The sequence below is a fragment of the Triticum aestivum genome, chromosome 5B, assembly GCF_018294505.1.
Source record: "Triticum aestivum cultivar Chinese Spring chromosome 5B, IWGSC CS RefSeq v2.1, whole genome shotgun sequence".
NCBI classification, from domain to species: Eukaryota; Viridiplantae; Streptophyta; class Magnoliopsida; order Poales; family Poaceae; genus Triticum; species Triticum aestivum.
The window spans coordinates 707,878,468-707,891,468 of record NC_057807.1 but is presented as its reverse complement, the minus strand read 5'-3'; the positions used below and the strand labels follow the sequence as shown (position 1 = coordinate 707,891,468).

The window sequence follows — 13,001 nt, the reverse complement described above, 5'->3', positions numbered from 1 at the left end:
CAAATGGGCCGGCCCATGTCATCTATCCCCTGTGTGAATCAAGGACTGTTTGCCGCGATAAGCGGCGACTAGTTATAAATAATTTCTATTTCTCAAAAAAAGTTATAAATAATTTCTCGTGTTGAGAATTAAGCAAGCCTTGGAGTTCTCCGACCGGGCCCGCCTATTCGAGCCCAACTTCCTGCAGATATTTTATCCACATGGCGGGAGGCTTTTCTTCCTCGGCGAACCCAATCCAAAACTCCACTCCACTCTTTTTCCTCTATCCGCCCGCCTCCCCGCGCCATGGCGCCGCTCCCCGCGCCCACCGCCGCCTCCGCCTTCCTCTTCCACGCCCCGCCGCGCGGCCACCACCACCACCACAAGCCTAAGCCCTCCTCCAGACCCACCACCACCCTCTGCTCCGCCGTGCCCTCCTCCACGCCGTCCCTCGCCGACCAGCTGGAGCCGCTCTCGCGCACGCTGCTCACCGACAAGCCCACCCCCGCCGCCGACCGCGCGCAGCGCCCCACCCCGGAGCCCACCTGGGTCAACCCCTCCAGGCCGCGCCCCACGGTGCTCTCCCTCCGCCGCCAGCGCCGCCGCCCGGCCGCCTCCCACCCCTCCTCGGCCCCGCTCCAGCCGCTGCTCCGCGACCTGCGCGCGCTCCCGGAGGACGCCGACCTGGCGCCCACCCTCAGCGCCTTCTTCCCGCTCCCGGGCTCCCCGCCCACCTCCTCCGACGCGCTGCTCCTCCTCAACTACCTCCACCCGTCCTGGCGCAAGACGCTCTCCCTCTTCGCCTACCTCCGGGGCCTCCCCGCCGACGCCGGCTTCACCGTCGACACCATCCTCTTCAACGTCGCCCTCAAGTCGCTCCGCGCCGCGCGCCGCTGGGACGAGGCGGAGCGGCTGGCGCTCGACATGGTCGACTCCGGCGTCCCGCTCGACAACATCACCTACTCCACCCTCATCACCGCCGCCCGCCGCTGCCGCCAGTTCGCCAAGGCCGTCGAGTGGTTCGAGCGCATGTACTCCCCGCCCAGCGGCGTGCTCCCCGACGAGGTCACCTACTCCGCCGTCCTCGACGTCTACGCGCAGCTCCGCATGAAGGAGGAGGTGCTGGCGCTCTTCGACCGCGCCCGCGGCAGCGGCTGGAAGCCCGACCACGTCGCCTTCGCCGTGCTCGCCAAGATGTTCGGCGAGGCCGGCGACTATGACGGCATCCAGTTCGTCTTCAAGGAGATGCGGGAGGTGGGCATCAAGCCCAACATCTTCGTCTACAACGCGCTGCTCGAGGCGCTCGGCAAGACCGGCAAGCCGGGCCTTGCCCGCAACCTGTTCGAGGAAATGGCCGCCGAGGGCGTCGAGCCCAACGCGCGCACGCTCACCGCGGTGGCCAAGATCTACGGCCGGGCGCGCTGGGGCCGCGACGCGCTCCAGCTCTGGGACCAGATGCGCGACAAGAAGATCCCCGCCGACAGCATCCTCTGCAACACGCTGCTCAGCATGTGCGCCGACGTGGGGCTGGTGGCCGAGGCCGAGCAGCTCTTCGAGGAGATGAAGGACCCGGACCTCACCGACGTCCCCCAGCCGGACAAGTGGAGCTACACGGCCATGATCAACATCTACGGGAGCATCAAGGACGCCGACCGCGCGCTCCAGCTGTTTGTGGAAATGCTCCAGAGCGGCATAGAGGCCAACATCATGAGCTACACCATCGTGATCCAGTGCCTCGGCAAGGCGAACAGGATACGGGACGCCGTGGAGGTGCTCGAGGCGGGGCTGGAGAGGGGCCTCAAGCCCGATGACCGGCTATGCGGGTGCCTGCTCTCCGTCGTCGCGCTAAGCAGCGGCGAGGAGACGGAGCTGGTGCTCGGATGCCTCGAAAAGTTCAACGGAAACCTAGTCAAGCTGATCAGGATGCTCGGGGACGACCAGGTGGGCGCCGACGAGCTCAAGGAGCAGCTGAAGGCCGTGCTGAATGCCGCGGAGACCGAGGTGCGCCGGCCCTACTGCAACTGCCTGATCGACATATGCCAGAACCATGGCCTCCCCGCCCGGAGGCCGAGGGAGCTCTTCCGGCTCGCCCAGGGCTACGGCCTCTACTCCAAGCTCCACATCAGGAAGGATGACGAGTGGCTGCTAGACCTGCGGTCGCTCTCGGTTGGCGCTGCTAAGACGGCGTTCGACGACTGGATGGTGGCCCTCTCGGAGCGCGCTGCGCAGGGCCAGACCCTGCCACAGTCCTTCAACGTGTTCACCGGTTCCAGCACCCACAAGTTCGCGCAGGGGCTGGCCAGCGCCTTCGCCGCCCACCTCAAGGAGGCCGCGGCGCCGTTCCGCCCGAGCGAGTCCCAGGTCGGCAGCTTCGTCAGCTCCAGGGACGAGCTAGTCCCGTGGCTGCAGACGAGCAGCCCGTCGTCTCCGGTCGTCGCGGGATGATTGATGGCTGAACATTGCCGCGATGGGTTTTGATGCTAGGTTGTGTTTGCTTGCCAACCTGCTTCAGCACCTTTTTTTTTTTTTTAGGGTTGCTTCAGTATCTGTTGGCACTGAGAGCTGGTGTGTTGCCCTCTTGAGGCTTTGATGTTGGGAGCACAATCGCGGGATGATTGGTGGACTGCTTGTGTTGATCTGGTCACTGATATCTGTCAGCGTTCATCGCAAACAGCAGATTGTGTTTGTTAGTTATGGGGAAATTGTGGGTTCTGTAAAACTAGGGGTGAAAGCAGATTGTGTTTTCATGCTGCTTCAGTATACCTGTTGACACTGCTCAGCTGGTCTGTTGCCCTGTGTTGCAGAGTGAAGCAAAGGCGGGTCATTTGGTGCCCATTGCTGCCTGCTGCCGCGCTGATAATGGGAGAGGAGCGGTGATTAACTTTTTTGTGGGTGATGTTGTAGTATTACTAAAATCAGCGACAATTAATATGGATAAGAGGGAGTATATGATTTTTCCAGCAATTTGTTTCTATGGAAAACATCAAATCATATATATTTTTCCTAGTCAGGAAGAAAATCATGATTTTTTTTTTGAACGTAGGAAGAAAAGCATGATGGATCTCTTGGCAAGGTTATTGTGTGGCTGATTCTTCCATAGCTTGCAGAGTTGCTGGCCGAAAATGGTGGCCATTACACGGTGCTTTGTCTTCTTGTGTCAAGTTTCTGCTTAAACCATCCCCGGGAAAGAAAAGAAAAGAAAACAGCAAAAGGAAAAGAAAAAAAAACAATTGTATGGGCTCGGCCTCATACTCACAAATGGGCTGGGCCTTGTTCCCCATGTGTCGGGAGTCCATCACAAACAAAGTCCCCCTCAAAAAAAAAAATCACAAACAAAGTCGAGGCCTCCGCATCTTCTTCCTCTGCCCCACACACGCGCGACAGACAGAAATCGGAGGGGATCGCCGAGCCGAGCGGAGGCCGGAGAGGGAGAAGGAAGATGATACTCGCCGTGCTCTTCGCCAACTCCGAGGGCAACATCCTCATCGAGAGGTATGTAGGTGACCCGCCCGCCCCTTTCTCACCTGCGGCGGCTCCGCCCCGAGATCTCGCCTCGCCTCGCCTCGCGGATGAGATCTGCCACTTGAGCGCCTCGAGTCCACCTCACGAATCTCGATTTCTTTTTCCTTCTTTCGCTCTGTGCTGGATCTATCTACCTGCAGGTTCCATGGCGTCCCCGCGGAGGAGCGGCTGCACTGGCGCTCCTTCCTCGTCAAGCTCGGCGCCGAGAACCTCAAGGGCGCCAAGTCCGAGGAGCTCCTCGTCGCCTCCCACAAGTACGCAATCACCGCTCCACTCCCCTCTCCTCTTTCAGTAACCAATCGCCGCTAGATGCACCCATCGACTGGGATGGGAGGAATCCAATTTGACGCTTCATTTCGGTGCTACTACCACACGCACCAAATCTCAACTGCATTCTCATGCCAATTTAGGACTGCCCGGCTGAGCGAGCGAGTGGTGGAAACAGTATAGAGTTCCCACGCTAATTAAGCTGCTTTCTTAACTAAAACGAAGCCTGCTTCTTCGTCTCCATCTCCACAACACATGAATGTGCCCACGTTACCAGTGCACTGATCCTTACTGTTTTGTTGGTCTTAGTTACCTTTCAACAATGATGATGAAAAGCCATTGACGCTTCGTTTCATTGCTACTTTTACTTGCTGCTACTACAGTACACACATGCTCCACAACAAATGCAGATGCATTTTCATGCAGCCCATTTAGGGCTAGTAGGTGCCGATTGCTTGGTGGAAACAGTTTAGAGTGCCCATTAACGCCGATAAGCTAATTTAACTAGATTTTAAAAACAGAGTTCCGGTCGTGTTATACACTTTTAATTCCTATTTGATTAATTGCGGCGCTGGTTCGGAAAGCCTGCATACACTCTTTAGTTAACCAAAACGTTGTTGATTTTTTTTAAACAACTGACTGGTCGACAGTTCCAAGGAGGGACAACCATACAAGTGTTATAGTTTACCCTGATTACAATACACAAGAAAAAAATTATGTGACTATCCATTTTCTTACTGAAAAAAGGCTCTTCACTGTTCATAAGTATTCAGGCCTATTGTCATTTGATGAATGATGTGTGAATATTGTTCACGTCGTTGGTACTGGATCAGTTTCTAACTACCATATTGCTGTACACCTGTATCTGTATGTTGGCTCCACTAGTTTTTGCCCAATGGCAGATGTGCCGTTTCATGACTTGTTATTCTTATTCAAGTGGGCGAACTAGGTCATTTTTATTCAGTTTGCTTCCTGCTATTTCCAAAGCCAGCATACTAAGTCATTTTTATTCAGTTTGCTTCCTGCTATTTCCAAAGCCAGCATACTAAGTCATTTTTATTCAGTTTGCTTCCTGCTATTTCCAAAGCCAGCATACTAAGTCATTTTTATTCAGTTTGCTTCCTGCTATTTCCAAAGCCAGCATACTAAGTCATTTTTATTCAGTTTGCTTCCTGCTATTTCCAAAGCCAGCATACTAAGTCATTTTTATTCAGTTTGCTTTCTGCTATGCCAAAGCCAGCATACTAAGTCAATTTTATTCTGTTTGCTTTCTGCTATGCTAAAGCCAGCATTGTGAGCATCACTACACACATTTCTCCAGAATTCCAAATAGATCGCAGACATCCTTCTTTTCTTTTTTAGAAAAATAGGAGCCCGCAGGCCCCCAGTTTCACTGAGTGCAACAAAACTGAGTTTTTTTTATATAGGTTCACTTTGTTCAGGAGTACCAGAGTAGCTACCCAGAATGAGGCACTTAACAGCAGTACATCCCAGTGAAACAGCAGAATGAATCAGAGAATTGTCCACCGGGAAGGTCAGACCTAAGCAACCTTGAGTAGTTTTCCCCGGCGACGATCCAGCAGTAGTAGACAGCCCAACTCAGCATGGACTGAGAATTGTCCATCAGTACCTTCTGTTGCTTAGCCACCGCGTGGATCTTGTTCCAGAGACATCGAATGCTTACCTATTTGCGGCCCACAGGAAAACTCATTATGTAAACTCCATATATACACCATAGTCCAGCTGCATAAAAACATTTGCAAGCATAGGCTCGTTTTCCATTCAGCCACCAATCAATCAGTTCAGAGATAGATACAGGTGTTAGTCCACCATTATAGACATTCTTGATTTGTTATTTGGGGACAGGATTTGTATTATTCGCTGTTGATAGCCCAATAAATTGCAACGATTCTTTATGAAAACTAACCTATAGACGTCCATACAATTAACCATATGCTAGAGGATTTGAGCTGCTACAACATATGCATCTTCACCTCCAGTCCCATGGTTGCCATGATTTGAATCGGAACCAAGCATGTGCATTTTTTAACTCCTCATCCATAAATATCTGATGTGCTGACGCTCTCCCAGGTCGGTCTCCATTGTGTATACCATGATCGGGGACGTCTGCCTGTACATTGTTGGCAAGGATGAATATGATGAGCTTGCTTGTGAGTATTGAGTTTCAGACATTTCTCCTGCTAAGCGTCCTGTTTCAAACCTTCATTATCACTTTGGCCTTATGTTTGTTACTAATATATAATGTCTGTACGTTTTGTAGTGTCGGAGGTGATCTTCGCTGTTACGTCGGCGGTTAAGGATGTGTGTGCGAAACCACCTACCGAGCGCCTCTTCCTCGACAAGTATGGGAGGATCTGCTTGTGCCTTGATGAGATCGTTTGGCAGGTAAGCTTCGATCTAATTTCCGTGCCATGTACTTAGCTCCGTTCCGGTACTGGTCTACCAAAACGCCATATATTTTGGAACGGAGGTAGTAGCAGTTAAACATGCCTTCACCCAATCGCCAGGGATTGACTTATTTGGTACTCCAATACAAACTGGCCAACCTATTGCTGTCGGAGCGATAACAGCATCCGTCTGTAGCTGGCCGTTGTGGATTCCTTCGTTCTTTGAGCTGCTGTTGATGTGGTGTTGTTGTTATGGATGATGCATGCGTGCAGGGGTTGCTGGAGAACACGGAGAAGGACAGGGTTCGGAGGCTGATCAGGCTGAAGCCCCCCGTGGAGCCATGATTTTTGCAGTTGAGAGATGGATCCTTGCTGTGTATGTATCGCTTTGTTAGAGCCTTGATGATAACTCACCAACACTGGGCACTTGTGTGATTCTTCTGTCCTGCCTGTACTGTGTACAACAATTTCTTTGATGGAAATGTGATTTGGTCAGATGGTTTCAGTTTCATGGCATGTGATTTGTAATAACCAAGTACAAATTCTCATCAGTTCATTGTCCTGCTCATGCACATGAAAAAAATGTTTGCATGAAATAAAAAGCCTTCACACACACACAAACACGAGTGTACAGTTAAATAAACTGCAACAGTTTTTTTGTCTGAAGTCAAACTTTGTACTTTATAAAAAAATATCAACATTCACACAAGTAGATGTGTCATGAATTTACTTTTTATATTGTATACTCCCTCCGTTTGAAATTACTTATCACAAAAATTGATAAAAATGGATGTATCTACAATTAAAATACATCTAGATACATTCATTTCTTGGATGAGTAATTCTGAACGGAGAGAGTATAACTTTAGTACTTGTAGGTGTTGGCACTTTTTTTTATATAAATATGGTTAAATTTTAAAAAGTTTGACTGCAGATAATTCTTATATGTAAGAAATGTAGAGTTAAAAAGGAGCAGCGGGAGAGCCACAAAAACAATATTTCCTTCCACAAGGTGAGAGAGCCACCACCTCACCTGCCAGGTGGGACCCGCCCACCGCATCGAGAGCTCTCCGCTCGGTCCCTCCAGAAGGACCTTTCCTCCCTTCCACGTGTCAACACCAGAGATGACGTGTCATCAAGTCAAGCTCCCACCCGTCCATCCCGTGGATGCATGCGCCGAGCGGCAGAGCACACTTTTCTGTAGCCACCTCGCTTCTCATCTTCATCTTTCAGGCCGCTTGGTCAGAGTAGGTGTGTGAGCCGAGAGAGGAAGAGACCTGCCGGCCGGAGACGGAGACGATGGATCTGGTGAACGGCGCGCTCAACTGGGCGGCGATGCCCGCCATGGTCGCCGCCCTCCTGCTCTTCTACCCGCCATACTACCTCTTCAAGCTCTGCTACTCCTTCCTCTCCTACCTCTTCCCCGACGACCTCAAGCGCAAGGTCGTCCTCATCACCGGCGCCTCCTCCGGCATCGGCGAGGTCACTAGTCAACATCTTCCTCCTCTGCTTCTTCTTCTTCTTCTTCTTGTTACTGAACCAACCAGATGCTTTTGCTCCAACTTTGCTCTGCTTCTTTCTTATGCTGCTCTGCTCTTCATGTTAATTGTTAACTCCAAACAACTTAATTAGGATCTTCTCTTGTGCATGCAGCAACTGGCCTACCAGTACGCCGCCAAGGGGGCATGCCTCGCCCTGGTCGCCAGGAAGGAATGGAGCCTCCGGCAGGTCGCCGACCGCGCCTTCGACCTCGGTGCGCCGGACGTCATCATTCTCCCCGGCGACGTCGCAGACCCCGACGACTGCAACAGATTCGTTCAGGCCACAGTCGACCACTACGGACGATGTAAGTCGCTTCCTGTTACAGCCAACTTGGTTTAACATATTTATTTGGGTATCTACTTGACATCATCAATCTACACTTGTGCTGATCAATTTAATTTAATTGCAGTGGACCATCTTGTGTGCAACGCTGGCATTGCGAGCGTGGGCGCCTTTCAGGAGATCCCCGATGTCACTAACTACAGCTCGCAGCTTGTAAGTGACACAGCATGACTCTTCATTATGCCTTGATTCTACCTGTCAAGGCACCCACGAGTGTCAAAAGTAACATTTTGTTACCAGGATGTCAACTTCTGGGGCGCAGTTCAGTCCACTTCTGCTGCCCTGCCCCATCTTAAAAGGACCCGAGGGAGGATCGTGGTCACCGCCTCCGCGACCGGATGGAACCCCGTTCCGCGCATGATTTTCTATAATGTAATAACTAACTTGGTTCATTTCATCATTTATAAATGAAGGAACCGGTTATGATAGTCGATAGTAGTACTGATGTTTGTTCTCTTTCTGTTTTAGGCCGCCAATGCCGCACTGATAAACTTCTTCGAGACGCTGCGGTCGGAGCTTGGCAGTGAAGTTGGCATCACAATAGTGACGCCCGGGTGGATCGAGTCCGAGATGTCCAAAGGCAAGTTTCTCAAGGAGCACGGCGGCGTGGAGGTTGATCAAGAATATCGAGATGTGAGGACACTTGCTACCGTTCACACTTTTCTACGTTTTGCCTAAATTTCTGTTACAACAATCAAACATGTTTTAACATAAAAATCAAGTGATTGTGATCATCTGCCATCCGGAGTTATGGGCGCAAGAAGATATGGAAAATAGTTATCAAATTAAGTTGCCATGTAATACTTGCACCAAGTTGAATGGCATCTATATATTATCTGACCATGTGGCCCTTGCTTATTTCCTAGGCTCAAATCGGTCTCTTCCCGGTGGAGTACGCGAAGAACTGCGCGAGGGCCATGGTGCAGGCAGCTCGCCAAGGTGACCGTTACCTCACCGTGCCGTCATGGTTCGGAACAATGTACCTGTGGAGGGTGTTTGCGCCGGAGGTCGTCGAGTTCTGCTACCGCCTCCTGTACATGCACCGCCATGGCGGTGGCGACCAGACCGATGCGCCGAGCAAGACGATGGCCCAGGGTGGCGGGAAGCAGATGCTGTACCCCTCCTCGCTGCGCTCTTCGGACGTCAAAAGCGACTAGAAACTAAGCTTTAGGTGTGGATGCTAAGCTTTAGTAGTTTGTAATCCCGAATAAGCTGTGTTGTGTGTTTGTAATATTAGTTCTGTGTTTGAGACTGCGTGTCGATCGACTCGTTGGTGTCTTGAATAATGCTTTGCACTGGTCATAATCTGAAAATTTCATTAAAAAATAGTAAATTTTCCTGCAATGTCCTGCAATGACAGTGTATTGTTTCTTCAGATAATGCATTTCTATGAATTTTTCAGAATTTATGAAATTTTTCAGATTATGAACACAGTGCGCAGTGCCCTTTTTAATGCGTTTTCCATACTTTTTGATGCTTCTTTTGCAGACAACGTATTTTTTCGGATGATTTCAGATTATGAACAGTGCACCCGAATTTTATACCTTCTCAGATTTTCTGATTTTTTCTATAGAAAATGAAAATTTTCATATTTACAAACAGTGTTTTATGAACAGTACACGCACAGTTGGCAGCAACTGCGTTCAACACCGCTTGACTGAGTCAAAACCTATTAGAACCCAAGTGAGACCCCAAGTGAGGGCTAATTTAAACGGATTTGAGAGTTGAGGGTTGTGTTTTGACCGGCATTGAAGTTCAAGGTTGTAAATTAAAATAGAGCATGGATTCAAGGATGAAATATGCACATCTCTCTTAAGTTTTAGCACGGATGAACGTAAACTAGCCATCTGCATATCTGAAAATCCACCGATAACAAGGAGAAGCAGGTCACTAAAATTATCATCAAAACGTTTGATTTACCTCAACGTCTGGGATTTATTATTTCCGAAAAGCAAATGTTCCTTTAAAGTTAGATAGCCATTTTGGCACTGATGTTATTTCATTGGTACTGAGATAAGCTCTCATAACTATTTTGGCACCAAACCTCTCTAGAAATTTAGATACAGCAATCACGCACTAGTGTGGTTAATGAAAATTGTCATTGTCTAAACAACAGCAACAAAGCTAGTCCTAAACAAGTTGAAGTAGGCTAGATGTGAAACTCATAAGATCTCGCGACCAACTCATGGTTTGGGCACATGGATAGCAAGCTTCCACGCACCTCTGTCCATAACTAGTTCTTTGGTGATACTCTAATCCTTCAGATCTCTCTTTACGGACTCCTGCCACGTCAAATTCGGTCTACCCCGACCTCCCTCGACATTTTCCGTACGCTTTAGCCATCCGCTATGCACTGGAGTTTTTGGAGGCCTGCGCTGAATATGCCCAAACCATCTCAAACGATGTCGAACAAGCTTCTCTTCAATTGGTGCTACCCCAACTTGATCTCGTATATCATCATTCCGGACTCGACCCTTCCTCATGTGACCACACATCCATCTCAACATACACATCTCCACCACACCTAACTGTTGAACATGTCGCCTTTTAGTCGGTCAACACTCAGCGCCATACAACATTGTGAGTCAAACCGTCGTCCTGTAGAACTTTATCTTTTAGTTTTTTTGGCACTCTCTTGTCACAGAGAATGCCAGAAGCTTGACGCCCCTTCATCCATCCGGCTTTGATTCGATGGTTCACATCTTCATCAATACCCCCATCCTTCTGCAGCATTGACCCTAAATATCAAAAAGTGTCCTTCTAAGGCACCACATGCCCATCAAGGTTAACCTCCTCCTCGTGCCTAGTAGTACTGAAACCGCACATCATGTATTCGTTTTTAGTTCTACTAAGCCTAAACTCTTTCGATTCCAATGCTTGTCTCCATAACTCTAACTTCCTATTAACCCCCGTCTGACTATCGTCAACTAGCACCACATCAAGCATACACCAGGGATATCTCCTTATATATCCCTTGTGACCTCATCCATCACCAAGGAAAAAAGATAAGGGCTTAATGCTGACCCCTGGTGCAGTCCTATTTTAATCGGGAACACATGTCACAATATTATCGTACATGTCCTTGATGAGGGTAATGTACTTTGCTGGGACTTTGTGTTTTTTCGAGGCCTACCACATGACATTTCGCGGTATCTTCTCATAGGCCTTCTCCAAGTCAATGAACACCATATGCAAGTCCTTCTTTTGCTCCATGTATCTCTTCATAAGTTGTCGTACCGAGAAAATGGCTTCCATGGTCGACCTCCCAGGCATGAAACCAAACAGATTTTTGGTCACGCTTGTCATTCTTCTTAAGCGGTGCTCAATGACTCTCTCACATAGCTTCATTGTATAACTCATTAGCTTAATTATACGGTAATTAGTATAACTCTGAACATCCCTTTGTTCTTAAAGATTGGTACTAATATACTCTGTCTTCATTCTTCTGGCATCTTGTTTGCCTGAAAAATGAGGTTGAAAAGTTTGGTTAGCCACACTATCGCTATGTCCTCGGGGCCTTTCCACCCCCTCAATGGGGATACAATCAGGGCCCATCGACTTGCCTCTTTTCATCCTTTTTAAAGCCTCATTGACCTCAGACTCTTGGATCCGCCGCATAAAATGCACGTTGGTCTCATCAAAGGAGTCGTCCAGTTTAATGGTAGAACTCTCATTCTCCCCATTGTACAACTTGCCAAAAATAATTTGGGTTTCATCTCCATAAGAGTGACTGGGTTTTTACATTGACTCGCCAAGCCTATGACAACCCTCCTCCTTTACTCGGGCTTGGGACCGGCTATGTTCCCCTCACATGTTCATAATCCTAACACGAGGGTAACGCCGCCGAAGAGGAAAATCTGGTCCGACCAAGGGCTGGCCAGGAATTGAAGACTATGTTTTCAAATTTTGATAACATTTTTTTGGAAGCCAAAGCCTTCCTTTTTGGCGAGTATAACCGATTACATCAACATATTGTACTAGTTCTAAACTACATAGAAGATATCGCATAATATATTATATTCATAAAAAATCAAAATTGTTCAAGTTTCAGAGCACTATTTGCTATACATGATGCTCACTGTAACAAATATAATATTTATTAACATGCTGACATTGCAAACTCAAATGGAAAATTGCAAATTATCATGTCTAAACAATTGAAAATTAACTGTAAACAAGTCTCTAATTTCACTATAATTAAATAGAAAGATAAGTGGTCAAACTAAGTTAGTTAGGAGCTCAAACTCTGCCCCTGTTTATGCTGCAGCGAGAAGAAAACAACAAGAACAAAACCATGCTTGTACTGTGCAGTTATAGGTGAAATCAGTTGGACTAAGAATCGGCATGAAATTAATACATCTATAAGTAGATGAGGGCGTGCAGTTATAGATGAACTCAGTTGACTAACAATTCACACTTCCATACATTCAGACTAAGAATTCAGTTCGACTAAGAATCCCAATTTCAGAAGTCGAAGGATTAATACATCTAGTCAGCAATTATACCTTCACTAGTTCAATCTTTGGTTGTGGCTTTGAAATTGAAGGCTACCCTTCTGCCAACTTTAGGGATCAGAACGGAACGAAGGCAAGGAGCCAGTGATGGATTCGTCACGGTGGTGTGTCGTACGCACGCGCGATAGTCGACCAGGCCAGGCGACGGCAAATAGAACAATCGATGCGTGCGGGGAAGGGATGTGCCGGTTTGTCTCTGCCTCTGATCAATTGTTGGTTTGGGGCGCTAATGGACCAAGTTGGGCTACTGGGCCAAGTCATGCTCGTGGACTCGTGGTGGACGTGTACCAGTTTCGGTTTTCCATATACAAAATAGTATATACTAGTAAACAGCCCGTGTGTTGCACCGGGAGAAAAAAAATGATGTGCTTTGCTGGGAAGCAAATGCCAATTATCATTAATTAGGTTGGCCAGGTAGAGGATAAGT

At 48.6% G+C, this 13,001-nt stretch overlaps 1 protein-coding gene across 1 annotated transcript; it reads left to right on the top strand.

The window, feature by feature from the left end:
* The first annotated feature begins 222 nt into the window (after positions 1–222).
* Positions 223–9,414, top strand: LOC100037555 (uncharacterized). The gene is made up of 16 exons (XM_044536530.1): positions 223–2,423; positions 2,512–2,544; positions 2,638–2,692; positions 2,784–2,852; positions 3,080–3,471; positions 3,642–3,755; positions 5,860–5,939; positions 6,050–6,174; positions 6,450–6,509; positions 7,111–7,188; positions 7,428–7,658; positions 7,830–8,022; positions 8,128–8,213; positions 8,301–8,432; positions 8,529–8,693; positions 8,927–9,414. Exons 1-16 carry the CDS (start codon positions 286–288, stop codon positions 9,215–9,217), a joined length of 4,242 nt encoding a protein of 1,413 aa, XP_044392465.1. The 5' UTR covers positions 223–285; the 3' UTR covers positions 9,218–9,414.
* The last annotated feature ends 3,587 nt before the right edge of the window (positions 9,415–13,001 follow it).